This window comes from Lissotriton vulgaris, chromosome 6 (genome assembly GCF_964263255.1).
Source record: "Lissotriton vulgaris chromosome 6, aLisVul1.2, whole genome shotgun sequence".
Taxonomy (NCBI): domain Eukaryota; kingdom Metazoa; phylum Chordata; class Amphibia; order Caudata; family Salamandridae; genus Lissotriton; species Lissotriton vulgaris.
This window is the reverse complement of record NC_141694.1, coordinates 845,970,688-845,992,661: the sequence shown is the minus strand read 5'-3', so window position 1 is coordinate 845,992,661 and position 21,974 is coordinate 845,970,688. Positions and strand designations below refer to the sequence as shown.

The following is a 21,974-nucleotide window of genomic DNA, read 5'->3' as shown; positions in this document are numbered from 1 at the left end:
TATGGTTAGAGCTTGGGCACCTCAAGGATAACAGTATGTTGTGAATCAGATGAGGGGATTCAGTGGTAGCCAGGGTTTTTTGGTAGCAACACTGGTAAAGGGGTAGGCGTACAGTTGGATTTGTACACCGAAATAGAGGGAGTGTAATGCAGGAAGAATACCATCATTTAATTTGAGGTTTCATGTGATCCTCTCAGCAGGATTCAAAGGAATAGGGTAAAAATAGGTAAAGGCTATAAGGGGCGCTTTAGCAGTCCAGCTTGGCTTGGGAACCAAGAAATACCAACGAGTGTACGGATTTCGTTAGGTGGAGGCAAATTAGGTGTAAGTTCACCTTTCACAGGTGCTGCAGTCGAGAATACAGGCATGGCCAGATAATTCCTTATCTCCTTACCCAGGGGTTCTGATGTTCTAGGGGGTGAAAGAAAGAGTGTCAGTTCAGGAATGATCCCTGTGAACGTTTTATACACGTTTTTAGAATTTCAAGGACATACAATTTCACTTTGCCTGCATTTTATTCCTTTATGCAAGATCAGCCATGTGATAGTGTGGCAAGTACACCTTGCCAGTTCATAGGGAAGATAGGTAGGAAGCAACAAATATATGTTGTCCTCAATTGGCATATATCATTCTATAATCCGTATCGGCTAACTGTTGACTATTCACAAAACTTGGGTGCAAATCAATTGTGCTAGATACTGTCTGAGACAATTATCAGTGAACTTGCGATGATTAGCCAACTAATTGGTGCTGCAGCCTATAAGAAAGTGACACTGGCACTAGTCTATTGGTAGAGCATATTATGTGACCTTGAAAAGTTGAACTGGACTGTACTGCACATCTGGATAATGTTGACCATCAGCCTGGTGTCTTTGCCTCCTGTCAGGTTGGTGTTCTTTGCTCTTTGGTGGTGCGTAGGAGATTTGGGCCCCTATGAATGGAGAGTCACTGACATGGGGACAAGTCAACTTCCTTAATCTGCTGCTCAGTGTTGAGGTATTCTAGGTTTCAACGTTACACTGAATTTTCTGGAATGGGATGGCTGCTGACGCTGTGGGCTTTGTCTGGACATGGGTATCATTAGGAGGAGTGGTCATTTAGGTGAATCAATCATTAGCACTGACAATGATTAGCAACAGAGTGTTAATTCACTCCTCACTCCTTGAGGTATTGCAATGTCAATTACCACTTGGTGGTAGTGCAGGGTTTTTTCTCAACAGTATAGCATATTTGGTGTGATACTTTACATCTATTGTGCACAGTGCCCAGCAAGATAATGTTCCTTCTTCAAGGGTTGGTAGCATAATTGGGTTTCCGAATGGTGAAGAACTCGTCTTCTGTTGGCAGTGGGAGATAAAGAAATGTTAGGAACATTCTGTTCAGCTTCTTCTTGTTATAGGGGCCAAAGGACGGGTCTGTGCCATACCTAATAGGTATACCATGCACTGGTGTTGTCTTTTTTCCCCTCACCTGTTTGCATTAGGGTGCACAGCTCCAGTGGATGTATGCCACACATAGGAAAGAAGAGCAGTTCGGGTTGGGTCACAACAAGCTTCAAAGTCTGGCAATTGCAGTTGGTCTCCAGATGCACTTCAATGTACACAATAGTGGAGCTTTGGAATCAAGGACTTGAAACTGGGTGGCGATGTGAGGCAGTTGGAACCACATGCTGCCAGGAGGAGATGGTGTACTGGTGGAATGTGGCAATAAAGATATTTCTTCTCTAACTGAGTATGGACTGATAATTCAAGACTGAACTCTTCCAACCTTTTAGCAGAGCTTTCCTTTCCTACTCCTTGCCCCTCAGACCAGCAACAATTGATCAGATGACAAGCAGATAGCACAGGCCTATGTATTTTGCAGCTTAGAACTGTGGTTGTCTTTCTGAGTCGCATTTAGAAGGACTAATGCAAGAGAGGGCGTCAGGAGGCAGCAGTGGATAGGAAAGATGTGCTGCTCACCAGCTTCTCAGAAGCTCTCACTGCGCGTACCTTCCACGCAGATCTGACAGGCACAGAATGGCGCCAGGAAACCGCCTCCAGCAACGGAATATATTTCCCGCAACATCACAGCAGCCGTGCCGCCATCAATTCTGCTTGCGATCCATGTCCAAACAGGGAAAGTTCTCAGCGGCCTCATTTCAGCATATCTCAAGGTCTAATTAAATCCTCATTACGATCTTCTAATTATTCCAGTACGCTGGGGCTTTCATGGCATGATTCCCTGATGGTGCATTAGATGAAAAGGGTTAAATAACCTGGGTTGGTTTTGAAACTCCGGATCACTTTCAGGCCTTTAGAAGCCCATCAGCAGCGTCATGAATATTTAAGTATGCACTGCTGCGAAAATTAAAAAGGGAAAACAATTACGGGAGGAGTTTGTTTAAATTAATTTTGACCCGTGCACACTTGACCTAATAAATAACGTCTGTGCATAATGAGCTTCATTGTGTCATAAAACTGCCCAGGTAGGGTGGAAGGCCGTGGCCTGCTGAATACACAGACTGCACAGTACCATGTGACTGTCAAGGTTGGTGCCCAGTGTGGTGAATGCAAAGGCAGAGGACAGCGATTAACAGTCCGACAACTTAGATATTAAACAAAATGAACACATTTCACACTCAATGAAGTAGCCAAGGTTATCATTTTGCATAGTCAGTAATGAAGTTAGGCCAGTTGGGTTCTGTAGAAGAGTTCAAGACGAGGAACTGTGCTAGCAACGTGGAGAGGGCTAGAGCTTCAGTGCGGAATGTGTACAATTGAGAAAGTTCCCACCATTATCTACTAACGGGAGCCAAATCTTCACAATAAAGCTACGGGAGGTGGTGGCAATAAAATGGAATGCTGGCTTCATCTGTGCAACATAAAAGTGGAGGCAACCACAGTCCAACTCTGCAGCATGACTAGAGCTTCCATTAATGGATGAATGCCCGTAGAAATGTTTGGGACTAGGACAGGTGACTGACTGGCAAATGTGTGCCCAAGGACAGCCATAAATATTACCTTGTCAGTTCACCTGACCATGGAAGGTCCAGAAGCTTCATTTGAGCGAGTTTGGTTCCCCGCAGGCCAATTAAAAAACATCTAGATTGACAAATTACTCCTCAGCTGGTCACGAGGAAGGTTTTTCAGATAAAAATTATTTCAAAACCAAAGTGTTGGAAAATAAAGAAGATCAATCTGCTAAGTAAACTTTCATTTCCTGGCTACAAATTTGCCAAGAAAGTAAAGTTAAACTACATGGTGTTAAAAGATTAACAGCAGTTTTTCCAGATCAAAAAGGACAACAAAGATATTCCTCCTTGGTAGGCCGACACGTGTGCAAATCTATTGAAAAACCTCTGCGAGCCAGTACTAAACAAAGCAACGGGTGTCAATACAAGGTTGCTAGATAACTACATGTCAGAGGAACACGTCATATATGCGGTTCTCCGATGTTCTTTTCCAAAATACTGGTCATGTTTGCTACCGTAGCTGGTTTTCTAAAAGCAGACCAGAAGTTCAAGTCTCAGAATGTAATGATTTTCATCAGATTAAAGTCGAGGTCAAGTGCTGTCACAAGCTTTGACAGGGCTCAGGGTAAAGCATTTTTGATCGAGCCCCCTAACCTGGAATCTTATCGACCTTGGAAGGATGTCATGATGGGTGGATCTGCCACAATTCAAATCTGTGATTAAATGTTGTACACAGAGGTCTATAGTAAGTTCATTAACCGACAAAGTAGACCAAGAGCACACACAAATATACGTTTGTCTAGAAATGGGTGGAATATGAGCTTGGAGCAAGGAGATTCGTCAGCTGTCATTTGTGCATTGCAAATAAACGATGCGTGCTGAAGTGTTAGAGTTTTTGTGCATTCATGTTTTGTGCATCATTAACAATGTGAAGAATGTGGTTTTCCTCTTGATTACACATGTACATACGGATATGGTGTCTTTGAAACTCATTTGCTACGGCACAGAAGTATGTTACACAGTTCATGTTAAAAAGGACAATGTGGGATAGTGCTTAGACTCTAAGGCAATATGACATTTAGTAAAACTGTGCTTTGATTTGCTGAGAAAGTTACACTTTTGATCCCACCCAGATGTGTAAGCACTAACAGATTAAGGACGCCTTGAAAAAGTACATAGAAAGAGAGCAGAGTTTACTTTGGCTGGCTTTAACCACATTGAAGAAAATTCTATATTCATAAATGATTATTTCTCCTAATAGAAAATATTGAAAGGACCAATTATAGGCAATTTCATCAAGACCGTAATGGCTAAAATGCTTTGTTATTGCTGTTGCCAATAAAAGTGCACAACGTAATTTCTCTTGGAGGAATATTATACACACATACATATATACACACACGTTTGGGTATGCTTGCATTGCCCAAAAATGCAGGGGTGAAAAAACCCATATTTCACAGGGACCAGTGAAATATGGAAAATATTTAAATATTTCACATGTCCGTCGGAAATATGGTTTTCATCACCCTAAGAACAGCCCCCAAACAGTGCTTTGCTTTACCATTGCCATGGCCACTAGTGTAATTATGCAGTAAAAGTTGAAGCCAGGGAATTACATAATTCGACTTGCCCAGACTACTTACTGTCCATTGTTTTATTAATAATCTATTTAGGAAATGTAAACAAAACCTAACCAATATATTTCTAATCCGTGGCCAGAATTAGTGGTACCCTAAACAGAACGGCTTCAATCACTTTTTTTACAGACTGAAGGAGTTTTGAACAATGCTTAGCGTTTTTCCCCCTAAATTCAACATTCTTGCCTATACAGCCAAGCGTTCGTTTTTGTTTTTCTACTGCAGACAACCAAATAGTTTAGTCCAGTATTCTGTGTACTATTTACAATAAACTATCGTCTCCAAAGAGACACCATGGTAAGCAACCTGCACATGTCTGCGTGTCAGCCATTTCTTGCTCCCGAGATGTGTGCTGTGGATTAGACGCTGTCTGTTTACACATGTAATCTAGGAGGCAGTTGCAAAGTAGAGAGAGGTCTTGTCTTTGACAAGGTGTCTGGGCGCTTTCCATTGCTGTAGTATACTTTGTTGACTTTCCACCGTCAGTGCGACCTGTTAAGACTTCTGTTGACCCCCACTTAAACATTACTGAACCCAGGGTCCCCACAGAATGTTATTGGAATCGGTGGACCCCCGCAGAGTCATTACTAGAAGCTGGGCTCCCCGGCATAAACCTTTTCGATGATATGAAGCACAAAATAATCCACACAAAAATATCTAAATAAGCATTCATCAAACAAATATATGGTATGATGAAATCATTTCTTTAATTCACAAATATGAAAACAAATTCAGAATTTTAATTTCCATGGGATGTTTGCAGCTTTTCTAAATTTAATTTAAGCCACTCAGCGTCCATACTTCATTCTGTTTGATGCACCTGCACTGCTCCCACGAATATATCCGAGGATACAAACTTAATTGTTAGCCTCCAATTTCAAATTCCTAGGCTACAAAAACCTTGAAAATGTACAAGGTCGAATGCAGATCTTAGGTCAACAAAGACTGCATAAAGCCTTCCTTTTTCGAGGTTAACGGTCTGGAGTCTGAAGACCTGATCTGTTGGATCGAAATTCAGCTTGAAGAGGGCTAACGATTTCATTCTCTTCAGTACAGTATTGGAGCCTGGTCAGTATGACCCAGCTAAAAGGTTTCTGTGCTGTGTCAATTAAACTGATTGGTCTGTAATCGGAAGGGTCCAAGGGACAACCCTGGGGAGAATATCTGCCCCGGCCCATGACTCGGATATACTTGCACCCTTTAAAATGGAATTAAATACCACAGTTTAGTATGGTGACCCTACCTCTATTTCTGATTTAAAAGAAAGATTGCCTGGGATCTTATTGATGCCAGGTGCTTTCCGCAGGGCTATCTTTCTAATGGCATCTTCCAGCTCCTTACACATTATCGAGGGAAAACCGGTCATCCCTCTCTGTTCCAGCACATAAGGAGATGACTGGAGATTTGGGGAGTATGTTTGCCTTACGGTTTTGTGGGTATAAATTAGTAAAGTGGGCTATCCATGCATCTGCTGCTACATCGCATCTGCTGCTACATCGTTATTAATCTTAGTTCTTCCTTCTCTATTCCCAGTGGCAATTAGATTCCAGAACAGAGTTTGATTATTTTCCACAGAAGCAGCTAAAATAAAGTCCCATTTCTGGCAGTCCCATTCCCTTTTTGCTGCTGCTATAGTTGATTTATATTCAGCTCTTTTTTCCTGAAACTCGTCTCTCTTACAGCTCTGGATGGCAATAATCAGAGCACTTTTAGCCAGACTATACTTTTTATTGAACCTGGATGGTAAACTAGTCCTTGGCTAATTGCATATCTGATAACGCCCTCCTTTAAGCTACGAAAGAGGGAGTTATGGATAAGAATAACATTTTTGTACAACTTTTTTTTGAAGAGTTCCATTTCTGAAAGTACGGATTCACACCAAACCAATGAAAGCATGCTTTCTGGGTAAAGTCCTACTTTCAAGGCAAGTTCGACACAAACTTTGCAGCAAGTGCAAGCAGAGTTTCCTTTAGGACCTAGAATGGGAAAACGCAACTTTTCTCATGCCTCCTTAACTTTTTTTTGTCCCCCCTGCACAATTGGCATGCCGTACCTTAGCTGACTACCCCAGATAAATGCAAACTTTGGTGCCGATCCATGCATGTGGTCAAAAGTTATAGGCAAAATAAAACATGCACTGTCATTGGAAACTGCGCTTGGGCCATATCGACACATTGGCGACTACACCCCAGTGTAATTTTATACATATTCCTGCTGTAACAGGCTAAATAAATGTGGCCAAATAATCAGCGGCGGCTCCTCCGCTAAGGTGGAGGAGTATCACCCCACTGCTTTGCAGCAGTGAAGTAAAGGAAACATAAAATGATAGCTTACGTTATTATCATTTTATGTTCCCTTCTGCTGCAGCTTGGCCTTTGGGGCAAGACTGCTCTAATGACAGAGGAGCAGGGAAGGAGTGGTTTGCCCACTCCTAAGTGTACATGACTGTTTGGCCAGCCTTCTCGGGTCAGCCAAACATTCATGCGCACTTCGCATCTTCTCTCTGCAGGCCGCATTATAGCCTGCATGGAGAATATGCCCAGGCCCCCATTCCCAGACTGAGCCCCGAACCACAGCGCTCAGACCAATCACAACGCTGCATTGCAGCATTGTGATTGGCTCAGGGAAGCCTGCGAGCTTCCTGTACCCAGGACCGGAGACAGGAAGAGAAAGGAGGAGAGACTGCCCCCGGGCGCCACAGGGTTCGGTAGCAGCCTCTACTGCCAATAACACGTTACTTAGAGCAACTGTACGAACACAATCATATTCACACATTTGTCAATAAAGTGTGAAGGCAAAATTCTAGTTCATTACCACAGTACAGCAAATTTGACACTAGCAAAACACATTCTACTGCCTCACAGATTCAATGCGAGTTTCTCATATGGCACAAATTTAACCCCATACATCCTACTCTTGGCTCGTGAGTGATAACCACTCCCTACACTCAACAGTAATAAATAGCATATTACACTCCGCACATCTGCATGTATCCGATATGATATGCATGTACATATAAGAGGAGAAAGGCTGCTTCAGTTAACCTTGCAATTTACAGATATCTTCACAGACATGAAAGCTTATAAGACTGCAGCATCACTAAATGTCCCTACAGAAAAAAAAATCATAATAGAGGCTGATGGAGCTGCGCCCCCGAGCTATGGACTTCATTAAAAACACTAAATGTAGTTGCAAGTCTACAATACAGGTAATACCTAGATGTCCCTACAAATATTATATATGCTAAATTATGTGTATTTAGCTTCTCAGCAAAGATAATTGTAAAGTTCAGCTGCTGAAATGTCATAGATGAGGTCATTAGTTAGGGGATCGATAATTTAATATTTGTCTTATGTGACCATGTGACTTTTTTCACTTTTAAAGTTGCTTTGATACTGATGCTAGTAAAGATTCATAACTTATGGTTGCATACGCAATAGAAAATAGAAAAATATACAGGATTGTGCTATATAATATAATACACTATAGGCATTCATATGTAATTCAAATGCCACGCAACTCAAGTCTCGTGGTCGGATTAGGTATTCAAGGTTGTGATATCATTTTAGATTCTTGCATTCCACTTGCAGCATGCTACTGCCTGTTCTGGATCAGACCCAGGCACATTTCCTTCAGTGAATATCCCAAAGTCATGTTCTTTCGTGTTTTGCTTTTGGACAGGCAGCCAGAAACAAAAACAAAACAAAAAAAAGGAAAGGAAAGAACGTAAGGTATGCAAGTATTTGGTTTACGAAAAAACTGTTCTGCAAAACCAGAAGATGTGCCAGAGGCTTGAAACTCCGACAGAAACCACAGTGGATATGAGATGAGAACTGGCCTAGGCCTCTGAACTTCTTTAAAGCACAGAGACAAAGGATCAAAAACCCCAAACACTTAGATTTTAGTGTTTCAGAAGTCATGAAAGATGAAAAAGGAGAAAGTATGGCTAACGCTTTGCAGCCTAGAAGGACTAAACTAAACTCTTACCCAGCACCACCAGGGCCGGACTGACCGCAGTGGGCACTGGGCGTTTCCCGGGTGGGCTGGAAGGGTGGGACCGGTAATATTATAGGTGGACGATTTTGCAGCAGTGCTGCAATATCAGCCGCCTGTCACAAAGCAGCAGCCGGAGTGGTGCTTCTCACTCCCCTGCCCCCTCTGCCCCAGTCGAGCTGATTGCCAGGGCTGGTTTCAGTTCCCAGTCCAGTCGTGGGCACCGTATGTCAGCCGTCCATCCAAAATATCCCCCAAAGATCATGTTGTAAGTAGAAGGAGCAAACTTAAGGACTGATTGCAGCACATTTATATAGTGGTCTTTCCCAACGGTGTGGCGTTCATATACACTAGTACGGTAATAATAGAAGTAACAGTGCTAATATAGATGAAGTAAGTTGGGTGAACTTTTTTAATTTAAAAATTGATACACAAGGCTCCCTGTATGAAAAGGGTAATATTAATGGTCCTACCAGTAGGTATAACACAGAAAATGGAGGGAGGCAGGATAGTATTCATCATCAATGTAGTATAGATATTGAGCCTTGGTCGCTCGATAAAGTAAAAAAAGCGATAAATAAGATCAGATCCAACGGAGCACCTGGTCCAAATGGTATCCCGAATGCCATATTTAAAGCTAAATTAAGGAATTGGCCGGAGTTACTAATGCTCTTGTTTAATGAGGTACTCCGATCAGGCCTTATCCCGTTATCATGGCACGGAAGTATCATTCAACCAATATACAAATGTGGCCCCCAGGATAATCCGGCTAACTATCGCTTAATCACACTTACAGATGTCGATGCAAAGATCTTTGCTAGTTGCCTGCTGGATGATTTAGAGGCATGGGCCTTAAAAGTGGAGCTGATTCCTAACTGTCAAACCGGTTTTAGAAAGGGAGAATCAACTCAAACTAACTTGATTTTACTAACATTATTAGGTGAAATAGCTAAAACTAGGAAGCAAAGATTGTATGTTTGCTTTATAGACTTATTTATTTATTTAGAAAGTTTTATATAGCGCGAACAAGATCTTTGCAGATATCAAGAGCGCTTTACAAGGACATGGGGGTGATAGAATAATAGTAGGTAATAGTTGAGGTAGTTAGGTACAAGGTGCATAGTTACATAGGTAAGTCAAAATACAAGAGGTAGGTCATAGTTGAGGTAGTGTAGGTACAAGGTGCATAGTCAAACAGGTGCGCCAATAATATAAAGTACAAAAAGAAGGAGCATATACTTGTTTAAGCGTGCTTAAAATGCTTTTGGGGATAGCATAAAGGTAGGCATAGTTGAGGTAGGTGAGTACAGGGTGCATAGTCACACAGGTGCATCAGTAATACAAGAGTAGGAATAGTTGAGGTGGTGTAGGTACAGTATGCAAAGTCAGACAGGTACGTCAATAATATAAAAAGATACAAAGAGGGAACGTATACAATCAAGTAAGTCGATAATACAAGTAATACAAATAGTCCAAGGGGTCAGGCAGGTAGTACAGAGCGGAGTCTTGAGAAATACAGAATAATAGATAATGTGTATTTAGCCATGAGGATCGCTTTTACTTCTTTCTTAAAAAGTTTGTTGGAGGAGATGAGCCTGGTTTCAGGAGGGAGTGAGTTCCAGATCCTGGGCGCCATTCCTGAGAAGGAGCGTTTATAGGTTTTTTCCTTCCGAAATCTTCGAGGCTTCAGCAGAAGATTGTTTGTGCTTCTAGTAGTTCTAGAGCCACCAGAAATTGTCAGCTTTTGAGTGAGGTAGGCGGGTGAGTTCATGTGTACAGCCTTGTGTGTCATGCAGGCGATTTTCAGATGTATTCTGGCTTCAAAAGGTAGCCAGTTAAGGGATTTAAAGTCAGGGGAAATATGTGAGTGTTTTTTTGAGCCAGTGATGAGTCTCGCTGCAGCGTTAATGGACGCTCTTAGGGGTGCCGTTGTAGTTAGGGAGAGCCCGCAGAGGGCGGTGCTACCGTATTCTATGTGCGGGATGACTATAGATTGTACTGCAGTTTGGAAGTCTTTGGCTGGAAGGAAGGGTTTAATTTTTCTCAAGGTACTGATTTGGAAGTTCGCTCCTTTGGTTGCCTTGCTGATGTGCTGCTGCATGTTGAGATTGGCGTCAAGTGTTATGCCTAAAGATTTTGCTGAGTCTACGATGGTAGGTTGTACATTTAGAGCAGTTAGGTGCTTAAGCCATGTTTGAGCGGTAGAGATTTTTGCGGGAGGTGAGATCAGGAGGAACTCAGTCTACAGCGCATTGAGTTTGAGGTGATTCTCGGCAAGCCAGGATTGGGTGTTTCTGATCGTGGTGTTCAGAAGCATGATGTCTTTGGGAGATTGTATTCTGAGATAAAGTTGGGTGTCGTCGGCATACATGTGAAAGTGAACATTGGATGCTTGTAACAAAGTAGTGAGAGGTTCCATAACTAGGTTGAACAGTGTTGGGGAGAGGGAGGATCCTTGAGGGACGCCTAGCGATACAGGTACCGGAGAGGACATCAGGTTGTTGCTTTTGAATCTCTGAGCCCGGTTGTGTAGAAAGGAAGTGAACCACTTGAGAACAGTCCCAGATATGCCCATTCTTGTGTTTAATAGTTCGAGTAGGTTCTCATGTTTAACTGTGTCGAATGCTGAAGAGAGATCAAGAAGGATGAGCTGAAAAAACCATAGGTTTCAGGCTTTATATAGTTAGGAATGAGCTTTATAAAAAACTTTGAAATTCACTCAAAAATAGTTTTAGGGGTGTTATAGTTTGCTGGACATTTCACTCATACAAAACCATTGAAATTGCTCCTATATAGTTAGTTGGACTAACTATATTTCGCGCACCCGCAATGCACTGCTGATGATATCACATATTAGATCATTCATGACATGGTCAGTGACATCACTGATGACATCTCAAATGACATCACTTGGCATTTGGCAAAAACGACTCTCTGTGGAACTCTACCTTGTGGCCAGCAGACCTCAGACCTACACCCTTCCAGGTCAACCAAGCCAAGAACCTAGACATAGTGGTGAACAACCAACTCTCAATAACCAACCAAGTCAACATGCTCCCTTCCTTCTGTCTCTGCACCCTAAAAATCATCCAAAAAATCATCAAGTGGCTCCCCAATCAACACAAGCAGAAGTGTCACCCAGGCCATTACTACCAAAAACTGGGCAACAGCAATGCTGCCCAACTGACCAGGAGACTTAAGGTGATACCTAACACAGAGGCCAGACTCCCTCCCCTTACACATATCACATCACTCTTCAAAGAGCTCCGCTGATTCCCAGTCCACAAGCATGCAATCTACAAGCTCTTCACACTCGCACATACAAAGCCTTACACAATATAGTTCCCACTTACCGCAACAGTCTTATCCATTTTCACACCTAGACCAGAAACCCCTGCTCTACCGGCCTGCTAACTTCACACATCCCCGCATCTGCAGATCTGGCAGTCGCACATTCTCGTACCTCACATCAAAAGCCTTGAACAACCTCTTCCCACACATCAGAGCCACCTTCTTAATCCTTGTGTTCCACAAGAAACTGATGACTTGGCTCTTTTCCGGTCAGCACAGTAACCTCTTTATCCAGCGCATAGATACCCTCTGGGTCAGATGTGCTCTCTACAGACAATAATGACATAACATGTGCAAGAGCAAAATGCCATCACTTACAGTAAAGAGAGCCAATGGCTGAAGTGGACTGACCCTCTTTCCTATGCTGTAGGTTGTGCTGAGTGGAAGCAAGTTGCAAGTTACACTTCCACAGATAAAAGGGCTGACAGAAAGCCTCTTTGTGGACTGATGAATGGGGTTTAGTAGGAATTTTTGTAAAACATGAAACAGGAAAGATAAATAAAGCTGTGGTTTCGACAGAACTAAAAGGACTAAAGAAAAGTAGATTAAACAAATAATTTCATAATCATAAAAGGGATCTGATGCATTAGTTTGGGGGGTGGGATTTTGGGCTTTGGGTTCATCAAGAGGCATATTTCTGGTTGTAAATCTAGACCTGCGAGATTAAGTCGTTAAGGAACACGAATGTGAACTGGCTGAAAAACACCTAAGATGTGGGCTAAACTGAATGTGAACCACAAACGTGTAAAAAAAAAAAAAAAAAGATAATGTTAGGCACCTGTGAACTAAATATTTTACAAACCTCTTTCTTGCGGCATTGGCGACTGGCTCAGGGCAGGATGGGAGTTGGATTCGGACTGCACGTTTTGCGTCTGAGGTGGCATCTGGCTGCCTGGAAAAGACACAGAAATAAGACAGGAAAACGGAGTAAATTATATTAATTAACGAAACAAACTTATTTTACACTTTCTAAAATGCCCTCAAAATTAAGTGATCGCTTACACCGTTCAGTATGCGTTATACAATGTTTTCAGTATAATAGAAGAGTGCAAAATGCTTTGTGGAGTTCTCAATCTATCCAACACGACCCAATAATTTACAACAAATACTTCATCATAAATGCCAACATCATTTTAGCCCCCCCCCCCCCCCCCTGCCGACCCAATCACCAAAACACAGCTTTTTAATGGTATCTGTGATAAATGCACAGTCTTTACCCCCACCCTACCCGCAGGATATACGACTTTCAAAAACATTGCAGGTGAAACATGTCATCCACAGGGAGCCCTGTATGATTGCAAACTTTGGCAACCACTTATCGATGTGGTGTGTTGTAAATATTTAAATTAGTGGTACTCAATCTGTTTTCATATATCCATATCCACAGTCAGCTGACAGTTGAACCAATACCCAGCGAGAAAGAGAGTGAGTGTGTGTGTTTGTGTGGTCAAGGACAAAAAAAAGTTAAAGGGACGTTGGAGTTAGCGGACAATGGCAGTTATAACATAACATAACATGTTCAATCTGAAAAAATACTGAAATCCTTCATAGTTCAGCACGCTAACTGTAACTTGCTCCCCCCGCCATGCACTGCTTATTACCTCCCATATTACATCACTGGTAATAGAACTGAGGGGTTGTGAACAGGATATTACCTTGTCATAGTTGGCTTAAGGGGGCTAGGAAGTGTACACCCAATGACGGGGTGGTGCAGAGGGTGAACACAGTGTGCAACAAATACTTGCTCACCCCTATGTGGTTGGTTCTCCATGAGAGGTCAGCTAGCAACAAAGGGTTCGGTACAGGGTGATGGCTGTGGTAAGTAGGGTGTTAGACCTGTCATCCTGAGGGTGATCTTCCCCCAAACGTTTTGCTTGCTTAACTGCTCTATTTTGCTGTATCCATTTGTTGGCCACACGACTCTGCCGACTAGTGCTAAATTGCACGTGCTTCTGTCCTAAACATGGTAACATTGGTGTATACCCAATTGACAAATTTGGTTTACATGCAAGTCCCTTGTAAAGTGGTATACCATATACCCAGGGTCTGTAACCTAAATGCTACTAGTGGGCCTGCAGCACTGATTCTGCAAACTCACACAAGTAGCCTTTCAAAATTGTGTCAGGCCTGCCATTGCACGGCCTGTGCGTGGAATGTTCTGTCACTTCGACTTGGTATTTAAAGCCACTTGCCAAGCCTTTCACTCCCCTTTTATTACACATGCATCACCCCTAAGGCAGGCCGTAGGTAGCCCGAAGGGCAGGGTGCTGTGTAAGTAAAAGGCAGGACATATACTTTTAAGTTTCACGTGTCCTGGTAGTGACAAACACTGAAATTTATTTTTCACTTATGTGAGGCCAATTCCTCTCATAAGCTAGCAGTGGGAATTCCTTTATATATGTTTAAGCTGTAATCCCTGATTAGAAAGGAGTAGTTGCATCATGTTTCACATCTTTGAATTGGTAAAGATAAATCCTCTTTACTGGTAAAGTTGGATGTAACATTACTGTTTTAGAAATACCACTTTTAGAAAGTGGACATTTCTCTGTTCTTACTGCTCTGTGTGCTTTGCAGTCCGTCTCCAATACATGTCTGGGGTGGGTGACAGCTAAACTTTGTGTATTCCCACTAGACAGCCACAAACACTGGAAGGGGGGTTATGACAGAGAACTCATCTGCATTCTGATAGCTCCCCTGGGCAGGAAGAGAGAGGGGAGCTGACACACCAAAATAAGCATTGTCCTGTTTCCCACACAAAGGACTGATTACCCCCTACTGAGTATGGAACCAGGGCGGGGAAGAAGAGAGGACCTGTGCACTTCAAGTGCCTGCTATGAAGTCACCCTCTCTTCAAAGGCACAACTGGGTGTAAGTACTGGGCCTCTGACCCTACCAAGAGAGTACAATATTGGACCTATGAAGAACTCTGCCAGGAGTAAAAACTGCTGTGCTATAAAGATTGTCACTCTGCTTGACACCTGCTCTGGAAGTAATGCTTTTCTGTGCTGCCCTGCTGATCTCCGCCCTGCTAAGGTCAAGGGGTTGACCCATCTCATTTTAACCCAGAGTTACTTCAAAGGCTTGCCCCTGTTCTGAAATCTCAGGGTCATCCAAGACTTTCTTCAATAGCACCTGGACTTTTCAATCTGTGTCTCCTGCCCCGTGAAGAGTGACAATCCAGTCCTGAGCCCTTGAAAGTGAGCTTCTTCTGTGCAGAACCATAAAAAAATCGACGCAGTGACATCTTTGCACCAATTGAACCAGACGCATTTGCCTTCGAAGCCAATGCAGGAGCTGATTGACTACATTGCTTCAATTGACTGTGAACCTCGATAACAACGGACAGTGCGGCTTGACGTCAATGCATGACTTGCATGGTAAATGGGTTTATCGACGAAGCCTTCATCGCCTGAGGGGATCGGATCCGATGCATTGAGTCTTTGACATCAACGCTTCCTCCATCTACAAGGTACTTTTTCAGTTGGACCTGGTGAGTCCTGTAGCTGGCCTGCCCTCCATTGCAGTCGGCCTCAGGTTTAGATTTACCCTGGTCTAGGGGCCTCAAGTAACCCCTAAGCGCTATTTGCATCTAAACACTTCATTTTGATTCATAAATCCGGTTCTACTTATCGCATTTTTATAGATTTGGTCTTGTTTTATTCATAGAAATATAATCTATTTTTCTAACCATGTGTGGAGTATTTTTGTGTTGTTTTTATTGAGTTAGTGCTTGTGTGTTAGAGTGTGTGTGTGTGTGTTAGAGTGTGTGTGTGTTAAGAGCATGTGTGTGTGTGTGTTAAGAGCATGTGTGTGTTAAGAGCATGTGTGTGTTAAGAGCGCGTGTGTGTTAAGAGCGCGTGTGTGTGTTAAGAGTGCGTGTGTTAAGAGCGTGTGTGTGTTAAGAGCGCGTGTGTGTTAGGAGCGTGTGTGTTAAGAGCGTACGTGTGTTAAGAGCGTATTTGCTAGTGTGTGTGTGTGTGTGGTTGTGTTAGTGTGTGTTTTAAAGTGTGTGTGTTTTGCACAAATACTTTACACATTGCATCTATAGATAAGCCTGACTGCTGTGTGACAAGCTGCCATAGGATGAGCATGGGTTATCTTTTAGTGTGCATCTAGGTTACCCTGACTAGAGTGGTGGTTCCTGCTTGTACCGGGTGCATACTCGGACATCGAGAAACCCCATTTCTAACATAGGGTTTTGGCGACATAAGGGGGCTTAGGTGTATTGTGGAGTTGGCTCTCTGTGAAGGGTTGTGTACAGGGTGCAACAATGAAGAGAACATGTGTGATTGTTAGTTCCCCATAAGAGGTCAGCTATCAGTGGAGGCTTCAGAACAGGACACAACCTATGCGTAATAGGGACTTGGCCATCTACTCCTCATTGGATGGCAAATAGTGTCTTGAAGGAGTGGGTTCTCCATGAACAATTCTTTAGTGGGCAAAGCCTGTTCGTAGTAGAGGCTTAGCCATCTAAGAGACCTTAAGTGTATAGCAGGAGTGGGTTATCTGTGAACAGTTGTGTGTATGAAGAAGTCTGAGCAAAGTAGCAGCATGGCCTCCTAAACAGCCTTGGATGTATTTGCAGAGTTGGCCATCCATGAAGAGCTGAGCACAGGATGAAGGCTATGCGTAGTAGGAGCTTGGCTACTTAAGGAGGCTTGGGTGTATGGAGTGCTTGCAAGGCTCCCCATAACTGTAAGAAGGTAAGTGTGCGGCTATCATACCCCCTTATATCTTGTTTTTTCAGTTTCAAGACATGAGGACAATTAATGGTCCCATAATGGCAACTGCAACATCTCTGGTTGTGCGGTGGTCAGCCAATCAGATTATTTGGCCCCAAAGGACCAAGATGGCTGACTGGGAAAAAAGCCTTCTTGGCCAATCAGATCACCCTTTTTTTTTTTTTAAATGAACAGACTGTAAGAGTACTACAGGACCAACCGCCCAGATATCACTACATTTTTAACCCTAATTTCTCAAAAACGGCAGAATGGATTCTGACGAATCAAATAAGCATGCTTTCTGAGTAAAGGTCTAGCTTTCTACCAAATTTGGTCTAATTCTATTCAGCCACTTTTTTATAACTCATCTTAAAATTCTTATGGGAAACTGCATGGGGAAAACCTGTTTTGTGACCCCACTCCTTCCTTCTTCTCAGACCCTCGCTTGACTGTATTAATCAAAACTTTCCAGGAAGGAGCTGAGGTAGATGAACTTTTTTGGGGGGTATTTTGTGACGATTCATCAAACGGAGCTAGAGTTATTAGCAAAACAAGAAATGCTCTTCCAATGGAAACTCTGGCCTAACTATTAATACACAGCGTTCACTGCCACTGTGTAATAAACATTGCCACAACAAAGTGAGAGGCTCAGTTGGAAATGCCTTGTGCTCTTCTAATCTACAGATCAGAGGGAGATGAGCCACTGAAAGTTAGAGCCAAAAGCCTGGCGCTGCTCGAGGTCCTCTTGAAACTATTAGTCCCCAAAAGATGTCAACTTTCAGGGGAGATAATATGGCTTTGTAGCTACGGCTGTGGACCATGCAACAAGGGGAATCAGTTTGGAATCCTGGCCTCGGCTTAGCATCCAGCAAATCCCGGCAAATCTCACAGTGCCGGAAAAAAGCACTTGTGTCCTTGAGTAAGGTTTGTGCTACATAAAACTACCAAAAATAAAATGTAGATTCTGCCTGTCACCAACATTATAAACCTATCCACCAGAAAATAAAGGACAACGCATTAACCTTTGGTGACAAAACCAGAGACCCAGCTAGGAGCAGAATTGTTCAGTGTGTAACTGGAACACCTGGGATCTATCCAGGCTTCCCTGCTTGACACACTTGTGTGATCCCAGGCAAATACTATATTGTACAGTCTCCTTTTTATTCAATATGTGGGCAACTACAAGGTGCAAGACAACTAACCCCTTCCATGCTGATGACGAACCCCAGCCGTCATGCACTACCGTGCTCGTGTGCTGATGACGGCTGGGGTTCGTCACGGCCTGCCCCTGTTCATGTTGTTTACAGCACACCAGGGGAATCGCGGCCGCATGGAAGGGGCTAACCTGCCTCTTAGTTAGCTGCTAGTATTGTCATCAGAGACAGGAATGTTTCTCAGTGCATGTATAGAAAATCTACCTTTTAATAAATACTTGTCAATGCAGAGATATAATCTAATGTACTATTGGGTCTGGTGGATTAGTAGACTAATGCGTCCACGGTAGGGACTTGAGTTTTGACCTCATGGTCCCAGGTACAAATCCAGCGGGTGTACTCAACCTTTCATCCTTCCGAAGTCGATAAAATGAGAATCACTGAGTTGGGTAAGAATAAACATCAGTTATTCAGCACCAAGATGCCCACAGGTGAGAACGTGTGCTTTACAAATCCACGTTATGTTATTGGGAAATGCTACATGTTTTAAAGAAATACACTTTTTTGAATTTTGATGATGCTTTATCATATTCCAACCTGATGTTTGTTGCATGATTTACATGTCAAAAATGTATCAAGGCTCAGCTGGTGCAAGAGCTCTTAATGCCAGGGCGGACTCTTGGCTCGGCTCTCCCAGTTAATTTGCTGCCAACGACCAACGCTACTACCTATACATAAAAAAGAGGCCTTGAGTAGGTACAAGACCCACTTTGAAGTTATGGAAAAGTCTGAAATAGAAATAAGCGCCACAAGCCACAACCTTCAATGTTTAGAACATTAGCTAAATAGAAATGCAATGCTGAAACACCTGCTAGCCAAACTGGTAAAAACGGCAGCCACGGTCTTCTGGCAGGCACACGAAGGTCCGCAGGTAACTTAAATTTTAACGCTATGAAAAATCAGCATCTCAATTAATAAAAAATATTTGAAGAATGAAAACTGTTGTGTGCTGTAAGTCATTGCCATTAAGATGCACCAGAAGTATGCTAAACTTGTCCCAGTGTAATTTTCATACATCAGGACACATTCAGCAGCACCTGCACATTGTCTGCTTTGTTCCAAGGAGCAACATGCAGACGAGGAGGGGACTTATCAGATTCCAGCTGGGTTCATAAAAAATGCCTTAGTTAAAGGGCCTCTTTTTTTTCTATCTTTGCTGGGGTGCTTTCAGGGAGAATTTGAGAAGGTTTTGGCCTGCCCCTAGTGGACCATATTGAGGCATATTTCCACTGTAAGGAACTGCCACACCTGACAGCTGAACAGAGACAGCGTGTAGAGACTCCTCTTGTAGTAGAGGTGTTAAAGAAATATCTGGGCGGCATGAAAAAAGGGAAAGTGCTGGACGCAGATGCTTAGTTAAGGTATGCGTCACTGTGGCGTACTCTTGCGTGGCCAAGGGTGACGCAAAACCATGTTAAATGTGAGGGTAAATGTATACTTTGAGGCCCAAATTTTGCACTGGGGTTGCGTCACTTTTTTGGCAGAACCAGGACACAAATTCTCATTTATTAAATATTGCAATGAGCTCACATGTACTCATGATAGAACTGCTGAACATATGTGTGTGGACTTAAGTTCTGATGTCACTTCTTTTGATATCACATCCTATGAGGTCTTGGGTTGGGAGGACACTCCCATTGATGACATGTGCGATGTCACGTGTCATGATGTCATGCACTGTGATGTCACATGCAATTATGTCACTTGTATACTGCATACCTTTTTTTTAAGACTTGTGCCCTGAAAGTAATTCAGTGTAAGGCCTATTAAAAGCCTAACCGGACACGGTTCAGCATGTTTGATGCCACAGATAGAACGCTCAAGTCAATTGTTCAGCACAAAAGCCCCAGGTGATGAATTTGTCAGTAGCAGACAGGGGGTGCTATTTGATCAGTCAAGTCAAGTCAGAGAATTTATATAGCGCACTACATACCCAGAGGGTCTCAAGGCGCTTGAGGAGGGGTGGGGAATTACTTGTCAAATATCCACGTTTTAAGTTGCTTTCTGAATGCTAGGTGGTTCTGGGTAAGGCGAAGGTAAGTGGGAAGTGAGTTCCAGGTTTTAGCTGCCAGGAAGGAGAAGGATCTACCTCCCATGGTGGTTTTGTTGATGCGAGGTACATTGGCAAGGGCTTGGTTGGATGATCGTAGTTGGCGGGAGGGGGTGTAGAAGGACAGTCGTGTGTTGAGGCATTCTGGTCCGATTTCGTAGAGTGCTTTGTGTGCGTGGGTTAGGAGCCGGAAAGTGATCCTCTTATTGACGGGAAGCCAGTGGAGGTTTTTCAGGTGACTAGAGATATGTTCTTTACGCGGGATGTCTAATATGAGCCTGGCTGAGGCGTTTTGGATTCGTTGGAGTTTTTTCTGGAGTTTGGCGGTAGTACCGGCGTAGAGGGTGTTTCCATAGTCCAGTCGGCTCGTGACCAGAGCGTGGGTGACCGTTTTCCTAGTTTCGGTGGGGATCCAACGAAATGTTTTTTTGAGCATGCGAAGAATGTTGAAGCAGGATGAGGAGACGGCGTTGACTTGTCTGTTCATTGAAAGTGAGGAATCCAGGATGACGCCCAGGTTCCGTGCGTGGTTTGTCGGGATGGGTGCTTTTCCAAGGGCTTCTGGCCACCAAGAGTCGTCCCATGCGGAGGGGGAGGTACCTAAAATGAGGACTTCCGTTTTATCTGAGTTCAGTTTCAGACGGCTGTGTTTCATCCATTCGGCTACTTCTTTCATTCCTTCGTGTAGGTTAGTTTTGGCGGTGCTAGGGTCATTGGTGAGTGATAGTATCAGTTGAGTGTCATCCGCGTAGGAGATGATGTTGAGGTTGTGTTGGCGGGCGATGGCCGCGAGGGGGCTCATGTATACGTTGAAAAGGGTGGGGCTGAGTGAAGATCCTTGTGGTACGCCGCAGATGACTTCAGTGGCCACTGACTTGAATGGTGGAAGGCGGACTCTCTGGGTTCTTCCGGCGAGGAACGAGGTGATCCATTCTAGTGCTTTTCCTTGGATTCCGATGTTTCTGAGGCGCTGTAGAAGGGTGCTATGGCAGACTGTGTCGAAGGCTGCGGAGAGGTCGAGGAGGATGAGGGCGACTGTGTCTCCATTGTCCAGTAGAGTTCGAATGTCATCTGTTGCTGCGATGAGGGCGGTCTCAGTGCTGTGTTTTGCTCGGAAGCCGGACTGTGAGGAGTCGAGGGATTTGTTGGCTTCGAGGAAGGCGGCGAGCTGGTTGTTGACAGCTTTCTCAATGACTTTGGCCGGGAATGGAAGGAGCGAGATGGGGCGGTAATTTTTGAGTTCGGTGGGGTCCGCTGTGGGTTTTTTCAGAAGGGCGCTGAGTTCAGCGTGTTTCCAGCTTTCCGGGAAGGTGGCGGAGTTGAAGGAGCAGTTGATGACGTCTCGGAGGTGCGGTGCTATAATGGAGTCTGCTTTGTTGAAGATGTGGTGAGGGCAGGGGTCTGTGGGGGATCCTGAGTGGATGGAGTTCATCAGGCGGATGGTGTCCTCAGTGGAGATTGGGTTCCAGTCATTAAGGATGTTCGAGGGGGGTGAAGGTCCAGCAGATGGTTGGGTGGATTGGTCTCCGGGTTGGTTGTCAAAGCTGTTGTGGATGTCTGCAATTTTGTTGTGGAAGAATGAAGCTAGGGAGTCGCAGAGGGCTTGAGAGGGGGTGATGTCGTTAGAGTTGGCCGAGGGATTGGTAAATTCCTTGACGATGTTGAAAAGTTCCTTGCTGTTGTGGGCGTTGTTATCTAGTCGGTCCTTGAAAGCGGCTTTCTTGGCATTCCGGATCAGTTGGTGGTGTATGCGGGTGGCGTTTTTGAAGGCGTCCTTGGTGCTGGTGGTTGGGTCTTTTTTCCAGGCCTTCTCGAGGGAGCGACAGAGTTTCTTGGATTTCTTAAGATCATCGTTGAACCAGGAGGCCTTCTTGCTGCCTAGTTTGATTTGTCGTTGTTTCAGTGGTGCTAGGATGTCGGCGCTGTTGGATAACCATTGGGTGAGGTCGGTGGCTGCTTGGTCGGGGTTTGAGGAGTGGGCGGGGGGGGTTTTGAAAAAGCGATGAGGAAATCTGGTCGATGGTGATTTTGTTCCAGTTTCTTCGCAGAGTGGGT

At 43.8% G+C, this 21,974-nt stretch overlaps 1 protein-coding gene across 5 annotated transcripts in view; it reads right to left on the bottom strand.

The window, feature by feature from the left end:
• ARID1B (AT-rich interaction domain 1B) overlaps window positions 1-21,974 on the bottom strand; it is an 843,008-nt gene that overhangs the window by 188,341 nt on the left and 632,693 nt on the right. For all 5 annotated transcript variants that reach the window (XM_086926863.1, XM_086926866.1, XM_086926865.1 and 2 more), the window contains one exon: window positions 12,737-12,826. In XM_086926863.1, the coding sequence (XP_086782989.1) occupies window positions 12,737-12,826 (90 nt within the window). The remainder of the gene's footprint in view (window positions 1-12,736; window positions 12,827-21,974) is intronic.